Source organism: Nyctereutes procyonoides, unplaced genomic scaffold (genome assembly GCF_905146905.1).
Source record: "Nyctereutes procyonoides isolate TBG_1078 unplaced genomic scaffold, NYPRO_anot_genome, whole genome shotgun sequence".
Lineage (NCBI taxonomy): Eukaryota > Metazoa > Chordata > Mammalia > Carnivora > Canidae > Nyctereutes > Nyctereutes procyonoides.
The window spans coordinates 13171563-13187921 of record NW_026575051.1 but is presented as its reverse complement, the minus strand read 5'-3'; the positions used below and the strand labels follow the sequence as shown (position 1 = coordinate 13187921).

Sequence of the window (16359 nt, the reverse complement as noted above, 5' to 3'; positions counted from 1 at the left end):
ATAAAATAGCAAGTTCCCTGCTTTCCAGATGCTGAGTTAATCAAGAGAAATGAGAATTAAGTGTTGTTAGACCTGAGCTCCTCCAAAATGGGAGATTTTGGTTACTAACCCCTGCCAATGTGACAATGTTTACATATATACTTACGTATGTTTGTGACTTGAAATAATTTCAGACATCTGTGTTTTGACTATTTGCAATATAAAGTAGCTAAAGAAGAACTTATCATTGGCAACAAATTATTTTTAACCATAGATGTATTTAAATACACACAATATCACAGAAAGAATAATTTATATGTAGAAATGGTATACTTTTAGTCTCTTGTAAAATTGCTGAAAATAACATTCACAAAAAACATTTTTTCTAAAATACAATGTGATATGTATCAGCCACTTAATTCTTTTGCTCAACAACAACAAAAATTAAATTAACACATTTCTCATATAACTTGATTGGGATTACTTAGACAGAAATCATAATTTTTAATAACTAAATTTTAATTTAGAGATGTTTGTGTTCAGAATGCTGAAATAACTTGGTAATAAGAAGACTATGACACACATTTAGAAAAAACCATGCATAAAATGACAAGTTCCTCAAGATTTATAGGCTCCCAGTTACTTGGAATAGAATGAGAGTTAATGCTATATCTTTTTTCCCATTCTGCCAGCCAAACAAGACCTCTTATTTAAAGGGCAGGGCTCCCTCCACTGTTCTTAAATCAAGGCTCTGCTGTCTGACAAACTGCCCCCATGATTTTCACAGGATATTTATAACATTGGGAAGTATACAAAAAAGGAAAATGCTTAATGAAGAGCTCTGCATGTTACAGTGCTATACATCATATGGTTCAATTTAGATTCTCTGAAATATCAGTTAGAATGAAATTATCAAAAGGGGAAAAGTCACATGGCATTGGTACAAACAAGATGTGCCTATTTGTATTTATGTTTGCTAATGAAATTCAGCCATGGTTACCACTTTGATTTTAAGAATCTTAGACCACCATTCAGTTTTCTTCATTGTAATTAAATCTCTTGCCCACACGCAGACATAAGGGCAGCAAGAAAAGAGGGCATATTTTATCTTTTAAAAAACTATTACTTGCTTTGATATGAAGTTCCAGAGCTTCAAAGATTTGTAGCATTAAAACAAAACAGCATGTCTCTTGGGCACAGTCACCACCTAAGGCAGATGGAGGGTTGGAGGACGGCTTGAATCCAGAGACCCCATAGAGGGCAGGGCTGACTTTGGGCATCTGGGGGCAGTGGAATTTGAGACAACTTGATATATTCACCAATGTTGCTGCCAGAAGAGAGGCAGAAAAAGGCCAGATAGAAGCGTAGCTGGTTTTTACTGGTAAAACTTGGAAGTAGGGTGGGGCAAAAAAGAGGACTAATTTAGCAATCTGAGAAGTACCTATTTTCCCATCCAACTCAACTGACTATTTTAATAAATCAAACACTTAGGTTAACTTAGTAAGAACAAATGAAAGCCTGTTGCTCCTGGTTTGCTCCACTCCCTGCCCCCACCCCCACCCCCTGCACCTTTGCCCACCAATAAAGCCAAGCTGGTAGCTGTAGGACCCCTGCCCTCTGTACCCTCTTCCTCCCTGTAGTGTGCAGGAGAACACTTGGGAAACCACCAGGGCAGCCCCTGGGGTCTACAAATCAACTAAAATGCAAAGAGTGTCCCATACTTAGTCAAATGGGAGTTAGGAGGAGCTTGGGAAAGGGCGAATATATGCTCCAAATCTTTTTTTACTACTGGAGGTAACTCAAATTGGCCAACTCCAAACAGATCCAGGCAGGCCACATTATTTGCTCAGCCTTAAATCAGAAACTGAGCACAGCCTTAGTAAAACTTCTGTGGGAACACATGGTATGTCACCCCCTGAAAGTTCCAAAGGTGCAAAAATACCTTTGCCATAGAACCTTCCAGCCATGTTCATCCTACTTATTTTGATATTTCATCCATTTATCGAAATTATTATTTGGGGCACTTAGGGAAATTAAGTGCTTCTCCAAGGAAGAGCTAATCATATAGCAGAAGAGCCAGAAGTAGAACAAAGAGCTCATAATGGCCTGCCTTGTTCTAACTACTCAGCTGTACTGTTTTAGACATCATTAAGCCCCCCCCACACACACACACAATTTAGTCCCTTCACTTTCATTTTGCTCCCAAGGGCTCTTAATCCGGAAAAACAATTTGCCCACATCTGTTTTCCCCATCAGGGTCTGAGAAACTAAACACATAGCTTTGGGCAGAATGAGAACCATCCATAAAGAGCCCTGGACTGAGTCAGGAATCCTGGGCTGACCAGTGATGGGGGGGGGGGAGGGGGTTCTCTCTCTCTCTCTCTCTCTCTCTCTCTCAGCATTAGTTTCTTTCATCTGTTAAACTGGGAGTTCGAAGAGAGAAGTTCACAAGATACTTTCCCATCCCAAAATTGTGTTGTTCTTTGATTCTAGATATAAGCAAAGGGTTTTGTTCAGCTTGGTTTAGTGGGTTTTCCACACTACATTTTCATTATGGAATTAAACATGGTGTGGCAGTCTGAAAGACTGTGTGTGCTTCTCCACAGTGGCATCCCAGCATCTAGGAAGATAGAAAAATAATGACCTTTAAGTGAGAAACAAGAGATATAGGTATCCCATCTGCTGTCTGGGTAAAAGGCATGGTCTGATAACCTTAGTATGTATTTCTCCTATATTAAATTAAATGCCAATATTAGGATTTCCATTAAGAAACATTATTTACTGTATAATCATGACAGATTCTGAAAAAGAGCCATTTATTGACAAAACCATTTTGGGAGTTTATTAATGGTATACTCATCCACTCTACCTCCATTTTTAGCCCTCACTGTCCATCCAAACCACTTGGATTGCTTTTCAAGCATTCTAAAGCCTAAACTCCACTCAGAGCAGTTGACTTAAAGGAGAGCTGGAGTATCTGTTATTTTTTTTAAGTTTCTCAGGTGATTTGGGCATACAGTGTTGTTGTTTTGTTTTGTTTTCTTATTTCTATTTTTGTTGGTTACTATACACTATTTTTAAAATTGGTTTGGAAAATAAGGACTAGTTGAGAATGCCTTCAAACTGAAGATGATTTAGATTCAGGTCCCACCTCTGCCCTCTGAAGTATTGTACCAGTCTGCTGTAGTTTAAATTAGAATTAAAATTTTAATTTATTCTTTACCTAATGTTGAGCAAGTGTTTTTAGGACTAGAAAAATATGTACCTCTTTTAGTAATCTTGGTAGAATAAATTATGCCAGATTTCAAGGATTTTGTTTTCTTTTGCTTACTATAAGACATGGCATATGGCATAATGAAAAGTGTATAGGCCCTGAGTTTGAAATCCTAAATTTATCACTCAATAGTCATGTCACTTTAAAAGGGGGAATAATAAGACCTTTTTTCTTTTCTTTTCTTTTCTTTTTTTTTTTTTTTTACAAGATGTAGTAAGGCTAAATTAGATTTGGCCATGAAAGTGCTTCATAAACTATTAACCATGATCTTAGCATTTTTAAATCTTTGCCCCTCCCTGCTTTAAGAAATATATAAAACTCAAGTCCTTTTAAATGTTATTTGAAATAAAACTGGAATAAAATGCAAAAAATATAAACAAAAGAGCTGCCTTGTTTTGTTCCTCCTCCTCATCCTTGAGAATGGCCTCTTAATGCATTTTCCTTGATAGTTAAACCTTTAACTTTAAATTAGAAGCTTAAAAAAATAAACAAATAAATTAGAAGCTTAGTGAGAGCCAGGACTGTGTTACTTATCTCTCTATCATACTACCAAGCACATAGTGGCTGACATAAAGTAAGAACTCGATAAAGATTTGCTAAAATCAAACTATGCAAATTTATAGGAATTCAAGCAATGGAACCAAAATCTTCTATTCTAGGCCTTTGAGAAATGAGGTATAGGTGAGTGAATTTGGGACCCACTACAATGAAATTCTTTTTTTTTCTTTTTTTCTTTTATTGAGGAATAATTAACAAACATAACCATATAGATTTAAAGTGCACAACATGGTAATTTGATATACATACACATTATGGAGTGATTACTAAGGTCAAGATACAGTAATTAGCACACCTATCATCTCATGTAGTTAATTCGTGTGTGTGTGTGTGTGTGTGTGTGTGTGTGTGTGTGTGGTGACAGTGCTTACAATCTACTCTCAGCAGCTTTCAAGTGTACAATACCATCTTACAAACAGAGCCGCATTAGGTCCTCAAACCTTATTCCTCTATACTTGAAAGTTTATACCCTTTGACCTACATTTCTCTATTTCCCTCCTCCTACAGCCCCTGACAACCACCATTCTGTTCTGTTTCTATGAAATCAGCTTTTAGTGATACTATGTGGTATTTGTCTTTTTCTGCCTGGCTTATTTCACTGAGCATAATGCCTTCTGGTTCACCCATATTGTCAGACTTGGTAGGATTTCCTTCTATTTTATGACTAAGTAATATTCTGTTGTAAATGTATACCATATATTCTTTATCCATTCATCATCAGAGAATATTTAGGTTATTTCCATATCATAGCTAATTGTGAAGAATGATGCAGTGAACATAGAAGTGCAGATATCTCTTTAAGATACTGATTTCATTTCCTTTACTGTATATACCCAGAAGTGGGATTGCTGAGTCATATGGTAATTCTATTTTTAATATTTTGAACAACCACCATACTGTTTTCTATGACTGTAGCAATTTACATTCCAACCAACAGTGTATCAGGGTTCCCTTTTCTCCACATCCTGACCAACATCTTATCTTTTTAGTTAATAGCCATCCTAACAGGTGTGAGGGGATGTCTCATTGTGGCTTTGATTTGCGTTTTTCTGATGATTAATGATGTTAGGTACCTTTTCATATACCCCTTGGACATTTGTATGTTTTCCTTGAAAAAATGTCTGTTCAGGTCATTTGCGCATTTTAGATTGAATTACTTGCTTTTTTGCTATCAAATTATTTGAGTTCTTTTATATTTGGGGTATTAACTCCTAATCAGATATATGATTTGCAAATATTTTCACCCATTCTGTAGGTGGCCTTTATGATTTATTGTTTCCTTTGCTATGCAGAAGCTCTTTCTTTTGATGTAGTCTACTTGTTTAGTTTTTGTTGCCTTTGCTTCTGGCATCTTATTCAAGAAATCATTTCCAAGACCAGTGTCAAGAAGATTACTCTCTGTGTTTACTTCTAGGAGCTTTACAATTTCAGGTCTTACATTCAATTTTTTAATCCATTTTGAGTTGATCTTTGTTTCTGATTTCGTATATGGTGTAAAATATGGGTCTAGTTTTATTCTTTTGCATATGGCTGTCCATTTATTGGAAAGACTGTCCTTTCCCCTAGTCCATTCCTGGCTCCTTTGTCAAAAATTAATTGACCATATACATGTAGGTTTATTTCTGGGCTCTGTATTCTGTTCCAGGATCTGTGTGTCTGTTTTTATGCCAGCACCATACTATTCAAATCACTATAGCTTTGTAACATAGTCTGAAGTCAGAAAATGTGAAACATAGTTTTTTTCTTCTGTCTCAAGATTGCTTTGGCTATTCAGGGTCTTTTGTGGTTCCCTATGAGCTTTAGGTTTATGTTTTCTATTTCTGTAAAAAAAAAATACCATTGGAATTTTGATAGAATTGAATCTGTAGATTGCTTTGGGTAGTATAGACATTTTAACAATATTAATTCTCCCAGTCCACAAGTACAGGATATCTTTCCATTTATTTGTGACTTCTTCAATTTTTTTTTTACCAGCAATCTTTCATTTCCTTGGCCAATTTTTTCCCAATGACTTTATTGTGTTTGATCCTTTTGTAAATAGGGTTACTTTCTTAATTTCTCTTTGAGATAATCCATGGTTTGTGTACAGAAACACCACTGATTTTTGTATATTGATTTTTGTATCCTGCATTAATGAATTAATTTATAGTTCTAAAAGTTTTTGCTGGCATCTTTAAGGCTTTCTCTTTTTTTTTCTTAAATATTTTATTTATTTATTCATGAGAGACACACAGAGAGAGAGAGGCACGGACACAGGCAGAGGGAGAATCAGGCTCCATGCAGGGAGCCTGACATGAGACTCGATCCCAGGTCTCTAGGATCACACCCTTGGCCGAAGGCGGCGCTAAACTGCTGAGCCACCCAGGCTGCCCTCTTTAAGACTTTCTATGTAAAGATTATGTCATCTGCAAATAGATATAATTTTACTTTTTCGTCTCTGATTTGGATGCCTTTTATCTTTTTCTTGATTAATTTTTGTGTCTAGGACTTCCACTACTACCTTGTTCCTGATCTTAGAGGAAAGACTTTTAACTTTTCACCATTAAGCATGATGTTAGCTTTGGGTTTGTTCTATATGGCCTTTAATATGTTTAGGTACATTCCTAGTATACCTAATTTGTTGAGAGTTTTTATCATGAAAGGATGTTGACTTTGGTCAATGCTTTTTCTGCATCTATTGAAATGATCATAAGGTTTTTACCTTTCATTCTTTTAATGTAGTGTATCATGTTTATTGATTTGTGTGTGTTTAATCATCTTTGAACCCCAGAGATAAACTTCACTTAATCCTTCTAGTGTGCTACTGAATTTAATTTGCTAGTAGTTTGTTGAGGGCTTTTGCATCTATGTTCAACAGGGACATGGCTTGTGTGATATTGTTTTTTGTAATAAGAAATATATGTTTGATCTTCATCCCTGTTTCTGGAACAGAACTCCAAAAGCCTTGGAATTTCTCATGGACTGTAAAGGTGTCTCTTGTTATATCAATGAGGTGACTTCTAGAGTGCACCTAAGGATGGAGGCTGGTTGCCAGTGGAGCCAGTCATGTGATTAGAGGGTTTGGAACTTTCCATCCTAGCCCCCAACCTTCAGGGAGAGAAAAGGGGCTGGTGATAGAGTTCAGTCACCAGTAGTCATAAATTTAATCAGTCTTCTTTATATAAGAAAGTTCACAAAAATACAAAAACAAAAATATGAAATTCAGAGAACTTCCATGTTGGTGAACACATGGAGATTCAGGGTGAATGACACACATTCAGAGAGGGCATGGCAGCTCCATGCCCTAACCTTGTACCTCACCCTATGCATCTCTTTCATCTGATTGTTCCTGAATTGTATACTTTTGTAATAAACCAGCAGTCTTATAAGTACAATGTTCCTCTGAGTTCTGTGAGCCATTCTAACAAATTAAACCCAAGGAGGGGATCATTGAAACCTCCAGTCTACAGCTGGTCAGTCAGGAGCACAGGTGGTAAACTGGACTTGCAGTTGGCATCTACACTGTGAGGGGGCTGGGAGGCAGCAGTTTTGTAGGACTGAGTCCTTAACCTGTGGGATTTGATGCTCTCTCCAGGTAGATATGTCAGAATTAAGTTGAATTGTAGGACACTGAACTGGTATCCAAGATGTGCTTGTTGGTGTGGGGAAAAACCCATGTCAGAATTTTGACCAAAGTCTTAGACTGTAATTTTCTTTTCTTGTAGTGTCCTTTCTTGGCTTTGGTATCAAAATGCTTGCCTTGGAAAGTGAGTTTTAAAGTGCTTCCTGCTCTTCTATTTTTGGGAGTTTGAGAAGGATTGGTATTAATTCTTCTTTAAGCTTTGACAGAATTCATGAGTGAAGCTTTCTGGTCCTGGGATTTTATTTGTTGGAAGATTTTGTGTTACTGATTCATTCTCTTTGCTCATTATTGGTCTGTTCAGATTTTCCATTCATCATTCAGTCTTGGTAAGTAGCAGGTTCTAGGAATTTATCCTTGTGTTCTAAGTTATTTAATTCGTTTGCATATTCTTGTTCATATGGTCTCTGATGATCCAATTTTTGTGATCTATGTTGTAATGTCTCTTCTTTTATCTCTATTTTTTTTATTTGAGTCATCTCTCTCTTTTTTTTTTTTTTTTTTTTTTTTTTTTAGTCTAGCTAAGGTTTGTCAATTTTCTTCATCTTTTTGGAAACCACCTCTCAGTTGTTGGTCTTATCTACTGTCTTCCTATTCATTTATTTCTACTGTCATTTTTATTATTTCCTTCCTTCTGCTAACTTTGGTCTTAATTTGTTCTTCTCATTCCCAGAGGTAAAGATTAGGTTGTTTATTTTAAATCTTTCTTTTTTTCTTAATGCAGACATTTATTGCTATGAACTTCTCTATCAGGACTGCTTTTGTTGCATCTCATACGTTTTGGCATGTTAGGTTTCCTGTTTGGCTTGTCTCAAGATTTTTTTTTAATTTCCCTTTTGATTTCCTCTTTGACCCATTGATTGTTTGGAAGTGTGTTTTATTTCTACATATTTGTAAATTTTCCAGATTTCCTTTTGTTACTGATTTCTGGTTTCATACCATTGTGCTGATAAAATTTCAATCTTCTTAAGTTTTTAAGCCTGGCTTTATAATGTAACATATGGGGATCCCTGGGTGGTGCAGCAGTTTGGCGCCTGCCTTTGGCCCAGGGCGTGATCCTGGAGACCCAGGATCGAATCCCACATCAGGCTCCCGGTGCATGGAGCCTGCTTCTCCCTCTGCCTATGTCTCTGCCTCTCTCTCTCTCTCTCTCTCTCTCTCTCTCTGTGTGCCTATCATAAATAAATAAAAATTATAATGTAACATATGATCTGTCCTGGAGAATGTTCTATGTGTACTTTGTGTACTTGAGAATACTTTGTATTCTGCTGTTGGATGGACTGTTCTATATATGTCTGTTTGGTCCATTTGATCTAAAGTCTATGTCAATAAATAAATAAATAAATAAATAAATAAATAATAAATAAAGTATGTCAAGTCCACTATTTCCTTATTGATATTAAATCTGATAATCTATCCATTTTAGAAAGTGAGGTATTGAGGTCCATCCCCTACTATTTTTGCATCAATGTGTTCTTGCTTACAGATCTGTTAATAATCCTTTAATATATTTAGGTGCTCTGATATTAAGTGCATATGTATTTATGATTATTATACCCTCTTGATAAATTGACCCCTTCATCATTATATAATGACCATTTTTATCCCTTGTTGCAACTTTTGACCTAAAGTTCTTTTTTTTTTTCTGATATAAGAATAGCTACCCCTGTTTTCTCTTCCTTTCCATTTGCATTTCTTTCACTTTAAGCTCATGAGTGTCTTTAAAGCTTAAAAGTTTTTTGTAAGTACCATATAGTTGGGTCTTTCCTTTTTTAATCTTGTCAAGTGCACTATATCTTTTGATAGGAAAATTTAAACCATTTACATTTAAAGTAATTATTGATAGGTAAGGACTTACTATTGCCATTTAAATGTTTTCTGATTGTTTTATAGTTTCTTTGTTCCTTCCTTCCTCTCTTACTGTCTTTCTTTGAAAATTGATTACTTTTTTTTTTGGTAATGGTATGCTTTGATTCTTTTTCTTCATCATTTGCATATTTTATAGATTTTTCTTTGTGATTACCATGAGGCTTTCAAAGTACATCTTGTAACAGTCTGTTTTAAGTTTAAAACAACTTCCATTGCATGAAAAAATTCTACACATTTACTTGTCCCCCAACTGTATGTTGATGTCACAGTTTACATTTTTTCATATTGTATATCCATTAACAAAATATTGTAGCTATAGTTATTTTTAACTCTTTTGTCTTTTAACTTATATACTAGTCTGCTGATTTGTATACCACCATTGCAGTATTAGATTATTTTGAATTTGTCTATATCTTTACCTATATCAGTGAATTAATACTTTGATGCTTTCATGTTACTAATTAGCATCCTTTTGTTTCATCTTAAAGAACTCCATTTAGCATTTCTTGAAAAGCAGGTCTAGTGGTGATAAATTCCCTTAGCTTTTATTTGTCTGGAAAAGTCTTTATCACTACCCAGGAACTACTTTCCAGAGTAAAGTGTTCTTGAACAGCATTTTAATTTCTTTGACCACTTTGAGTATATTATCCCACTGTCTCCTGATCTGAAGGATTTCTTCTGAGAGATCTGCTGATAGCCTTTTCAGGGTCTCCTTATATTCCCTTTATTTTTTTATATTCAAGAGTTTGATTATATTGTCTCAGTGAAGATCTCTTTAAATCAAATCTTTCTGGGGATCTTTGAATTTCATATATCTGGATGGCCATCTCTCAAGATTTTGAAAGTTATCAGTCATTATTTCTTTATGTTTTCTGACCCTTTCTCTCTCTCTCTCCTCTTTCTAGGACTCCCATAACATGAATATTGTTTCATTTAGTGGTGTCCCATAATTCACACACAGGCTTTCTTTACTTTTTTTCATTTTTATTTCTTTCTCTTGCTCCCACTGGATAGTATCAAGAGATCTGTCTTCAGGCTCACAGATCTTTCTTCCGCTTGACTGAGACTCTTATTGAAGCTCTCTGTTGCATTTTTCATTTCATTGATTGCATACTTCAGCTCCAAAATGTTTTTATGACTTTTCTTCGTTGAACTTCTCATTATTGTTGCATTATTTTTTTATAATAAATTTATTTTTATTGGTGTTCAATTTACCAACATACAGAATAACACCCAGTGCTCATCCCGTCAAGTGCCCCCCTCAGTGCCCGTCACCCATTCACCCCCACCCCCCGCCCTCCTCCCCTTCCACCACCCCTAGTTCGTTTCCCAGAGTTAGGAGTCTTTATGTTCTTTCTCCCTTTCTCATATTTTCCACACATTTCTTCTCCCTTCCCTTATATTCCCTTTCACTATTATTTATATTCCCCAAATGAATGACAACATATGTTTGTCCTTCTCCGATTGACTTACTTCACTCAGCATAATTTTTTAAAGTTAATTTTGTTGTTTGTGTTCTCACTGTACTTGAATCTCACTGTACTTCCTTAAAATAATTGTTTTGAAATCTTTTTCAGGTAACTCACAGATTTCCATTTCTTTGGAGATATCTTGAAAATTATCAAGCACCTTTGGCAGCATCATGTTTCCTTGTTTTACATTTCTTGTGGCTTTGCATTGATATTTGCTCATTTGAGAGAAGAATCACCTCTTTCAACCTTTCAGACTGACTTTGATGAGGAAAGATTTTAACAGAAAGTGACTGTGAGGGTTCTGACTGAGTAGGGTGCTGTGACTCTTATTCTAGAGAGAACACACCTACATCAGGTGAGGTCAACATTGCCAAAGACTGTGGGGTTCTTTTTGACCGTGACTGCAGAGGTTTTGTAAGTAGCAGGGTCTGTTGGGGTTCTAGGTGAAAGACTACTGGAGTCTTTCTGTTCTCCTTTCTTCCTGTGGGAGGGAGTTTTATCTGAGGGGAATGCCTCTTGGTACCAGGCCTGGTGAACTGGCACCCAGTACAGCAGTGAAGCCAGGGTCCTGGGGCACAGGTCCACTTGTCATGACAGCAGTCCAAATGTCTGATATGCATGCATGTATAGGTCTCCCAAGGAACCAGGGTCTGAGTCTCTGAGGATCGCCATAGTGATTTGGACCCCAGGATGGGGGCATACAGCAGTGGCTTAGGCCCAGGACAAAGGGTACAACAGCATACCCTGTGGATGATGGGCCAAAGCCCTGACAGAGCAGCAGCAGCTTGGCCTCCATGATGCCAGGCCAAAGCTGTGACTCCAGACACAAGGGGTATGACACAGCTGTAGCATGACATCCTGTTAATGGCAAGTGAGTGCCATAACTTTGGATCCAGAGTGTGGGACAGAGAGTAGCAACACCATCATCACAAGGTAGTGATGACAGGTCAGATCCACAGCCTAGGACCCCAGGGATCAGCCACAGAATAGCAGCAACTCAGCCCCAGTGAAGATTGATCAAAGCTATGACTTAGAACCCTGAAGGCAGGGCACAAAGCACCAGCTCTTCCATTTTCAGATGGCAAGGTGCTATGATGGCCCAATATCAGAGAGTGGGGCACAGCATCAGCTGAGACCCCGGGGGACAGGTCTCACCACAGCAGTGGCTCCAGCTCCTGCTGAGGAGACATAGCAGTGGGACTTGAGGCAGCTCCTTTAGCTGGGTTAAGCGTTGGTACAGACTATGGGAGTGCTCGGTAGCAAAGCCTACAACTGTCCATGGCAGTAATGAGCATTACTAGAGTTCTCCTGCTCTCCTTTTCCCATCAGGTATAATCCCTCCGAAGGGGTTCCTCTTTGCACTGAGCTTCTCTGAACTGGGAGATGGAGTGATGTCAGTAAAATGCTTCTTATACTTTTCTGTACAGCTATGCTCAGTATTTGAGCCCTGCAGGGGTTTTGCTGCTTCTTTGTTGTAGTCTAGAGTTTTCCCAGAGCTGCTTTGTCTGTTTATAGTTGTTTATTCATTGTTTTTATAGAAAGACAAGCTTTGGGACCTCCTAGCCAGCCATCTTACTGATGTCAGCCCCTACAGTGAAATTTTTTTTTATTTCGTTTGAAGTTTAAGAAAGTGGAAAAAAATCAGGAAAGCTAGTAGTGGAGAGTAAGGTAGAAATCCAAACCGGTGGAAGGGGTAGTTTTATCTATACTTCAAGCCTTATGAATTAAGTAATGGTACAAAGAACAGATATACAGTTATATTCGACTAGGAGCTACATGTTATGTTTTGCAGCATATTTATCTTTGATTTAAACAAATACTAGCCTTTTGCCTTTTAATATTAATTTATATTTATATTCCTTAAAGCATACAATCTCTGGGATGCCTGAGTGGCTCAGCAGTTGAGCTTCCGCCTTCAGCTCAGGGTATGATTCCGAGGTCCAGGGATCAAGTACCACATCAGGCTCCCTTCGAGGAGCCTGCTTCTCCCTCTGCCTGTGTCTCTGCCTCTCTTTCTGTGTTTCTCGTGAATAAATAAAAATCTTGAAAAACATTTTAAAAAAAATAACTAATAAAATGTACAAATTCTGATGGCCCATAAAAAAGAAGAAATAAACCAGTTTAGGTTTTTAATTTTTTCTCTAACTTGTCTATATGCAGATAAGAAAAAAATCATATTTCAAAGGTGAAAACTTATAAATTAATTTCTACTCATCAGTTCCTAGTGCCGTAGACAGAATATATGTCAGTTCATCCAGTTAAATTGAGATTCTGGTAGTAGGCCATAATATGGAGCTGAATGAATATATGAATGTCAAAAATTGGGAGCTGGCTTGCTCCTCAATTTAAGTAAAACAAAAAGCCTATGAACTACAATTGGTCTTTTTAAAAAAAAAAAAAAACTATCTTTCCTGGTAACTAGAGGTGCTAGTATGTGTAAGGGTTTCAGCAGATTCATATAGGAGCAACTAGTAGTTGAGAACAGAGCCTTATTAAATTAAGTTTAATTTGGTATATAGCATGTAGAAGCTGGTTTGTCAGGTTGAAGTCTGCTGTGTTATTGATTAATTTATACTTTTTCATAGGAGGGAGGTGGTCCCAGCTGTTTCCAATCAAGGCCTTCGTTTTACTAAGTAGGAATATCTATAAAGATCTAGAAGCAGGGAATCATTCATAGGATCTAACAGTAGAGTAAGTAGGAAACAAAGGGTTTCAGGAGAATGTGGCCTCTAGAAGGCCCTCACACCAAACAGTGTTTAAATTTAGTTTTAGCATTCACAACACAAACAGAAATTCACAGTTGACACAAAGATGAGTTGTCCTCATCCATCTTCCTTTAAAGTTGCTTACTCTGCAAAGAATGCCAAATTTGGGATGTTCCCATAATCACCCTCCACAGACAATATACATCCTTTGTACATCAAAAGGAAAAAGCTATGACTCAGGACGGAGGACCCTAGGGGATTGGTTTGGCAAAATGGCTCATCACTAATCATACATGCTTGTTTGTCCCTTCTCTATTTTAGAACTGGAGTATGAAGAACTTCTTCCAGAAATCTGGGGCAGCTCTAAACTCTTGGCTTTCTCATCAAACTTGGCTACTCGAAGTCTCTGTTACTAAATGTCTCTAGTTTTTTAGTCATTCTCAAACAATAGTGATAGATTGTGATAGTGAATTGATCTTTGAAAAGTAACCTTTTCAATACTAGGAAGAACTATTTCATATTTCTCACCCTGGACAAATGAAACTTGGTAATTTCTCAGGTGTGCTCAGCCAAGTCTCAGTCTTCTCCTGAGCCAAAATTTCTTTTTCAAACAAGACTCACTTCAACCGTTTACCTTTACGAGGAATCCAGCTTTACTCCCAGGTCCATTTATCTCCATGTAAACCATCCCCATGCTTTAAATATTATGTTATGTTAAAGGTTGTCGCTGTGGTTGTAAAATTTCAAACATCAAGGTCAAGAACCTGAAAAGTATTACTTTGGCATAAGCCTCTTTAAGGCAACTGTGGTAGTAGGGGCTGTTTCAAGGCCTGAGGCTCCCCTGCCTGTGGTTGTGGGAAGACACTCTATCCATTCCTGCAAGTTATTTGTGGCTCTCTGAGGAACTCATTTAACAGTTTTCCAGTACACGCTCTTAGGAGGTAAAGCTGGATTTTTCTGGTCTTTGTGAGAATGTTTGCCTCAATCCAAGTGTCCAGTGGCACAAAAAGTCTGATGGTAAGGGGTGAGCTCCTAGAGAGGGCTCTGAGGAATGAAAGGTGGAATGTGCCACTGTTCTCTCATCCTTGACATGCTGATTTGGAGTGAGCTGCTGAGCTATATAACCAATCTATGAAATTTCAGCCCACATCCCAAAGTCTGACAATCGTAGTAAATCCTGAGTAAGCTCAGAATATTTGGAGGAAAGGTTCTGAAATTAATTGAATTTTATGATTAATACAAAGTTGTGCCGAAAACCATTTTGTTTCACCTCATGTTGGTAGAAGTCTTTCTTTTGGTTTCACTTTTCTCTTCTTGGGTGTAATTATACATGTAATCTAACCATTTTTAGATTTAAACTCTTCAGCCCCTCCATAGCATTATCTTGCTCATAAAGACTTATTCTGTATTTTCCATAACATGGCTGTTGAAAATAAATGTATTAGACCAGAAATATATAAATTCTAGCATCAAATTTATTAGCCTAAGGGGGGAAAAATCCTTGATATGAGCTTTTGTCATTTTTCTGTTTTTCTGAAAACAAATTATAGAAAAAAAATCTATCTAATTGAGGGTTATGAATCCTCTGAGTATGACTAGTCCTAGTTCAAATAATGCAAAATGTGGTGAAAAGGGTAATTTTCTTCCTAAGTCCTGTATTTTAGTTCTACTTCACTCTAGGTTTCATTATGATACTCAAAACAAGTCACAAGAGCCTCTGTGTAGTCCAACTCTTCAGTTCTGAGCTCTAGAATATATCTTGCAGAAAGAAAAAATCATGCAGTTTTGCTTGATTTACTGTAATATATTATATGATTGCCATTAGTATCTGTTTTCCCACTTTCTTTTATGGAATATTTTATTCCACTATGAATATTCAGACTTACATCTATATGCACATGTGTATGTATTGAAAATTATGTAAGATTCGAGTTTTCTGTAACGTCAGTAGTGTATAGAACTCCTTAGAGATCACCATATTTTCACGGGAAGGAAAGGCCTCTGTTGGTGTCTGTTTCCAAGCTTTTCACGGAGACTATAAATTAGGCCTGGGAAGGCTCTAACGAGTCAGTAATTTATAGACTATTAAGATAGTTAATTAGAAGTGATTCTTGAGCATATCCAATAGAGAACACATGTTTATAAAGGACAAACAGATTCCACACAACATGTCTTTGACCTAAGCAAACCCAATCAATTAACAAAATGGGATATCTTATTTTGCATATCTCCCACTCCCCCAAAATAGAATTACTAACCACTTGTTAACCACACTGACTTTCTAATAGAGTGGTGGCTATATCCCAGCCACTAGAAATGTCCTGACCGAACACCCTAGTAGACTGTAGGCAGCCAAGTCTACAAAACAGGAAGAAAGCTCTGCTTGCTTTTTTGCCTCCTTTCCTGGTTTGACTTGATGTGATAATTCATTGCAGATTTCTTTTTCTTTGACAGAGTGCCTACCGCAGGAATGGGATGGCTTTTCTGGCCTGCTGATGGGACTGTGACTGTAACAACAGGAAAGGCAATGTTATATTAAGGTGATTTCTGTTCCCCTCTTTGGACAAAATAAAATACAAGTTTACCTTCTCTGCATCCTCAGGAGTGGGTTGGTTTGTTGTGACTATCAACTGGCTGACTCCAGCTCCTTTCCAGCCCCCTGAATGCTTGCTCTTGTTTACTGACTGGGCCGTTTTAGCTAATTAATGGCAGGATGTTTGGGGTAGTGTGTAGGTGGACAAGAATGCAGATCACACAATTTTGAAATTTTAATTTGGAATGAATTTACTGCCCTCAGCTCACATATCTTAACAGCAGTGTCTTTCCCTCCCTACCTCCCCACCCCTCCCCCCAGTGTTTAGTCTATGTTTTATTTGATGCATT

At 37.2% G+C, this 16359-nt stretch overlaps 1 protein-coding gene across 7 annotated transcripts in view; it reads left to right on the top strand.

Moving 5' to 3' along the window:
• The window catches only part of SUPT3H (SPT3 homolog, SAGA and STAGA complex component), a 529439-nt gene extending 513368 nt beyond the window's left edge, over nucleotides 1-16071 (top strand). For all 7 annotated transcript variants that reach the window (XM_055329937.1, XM_055329935.1, XM_055329936.1 and 4 more), the window contains one exon: nucleotides 15931-16071. In XM_055329937.1, coding sequence (XP_055185912.1) covers nucleotides 15931-15972 — 42 coding nt within the window. In that variant the 3' untranslated portion in view covers nucleotides 15973-16071. The remainder of the gene's footprint in view (nucleotides 1-15930) is intronic.
• The last annotated feature ends 288 nt before the right edge of the window (nucleotides 16072-16359 follow it).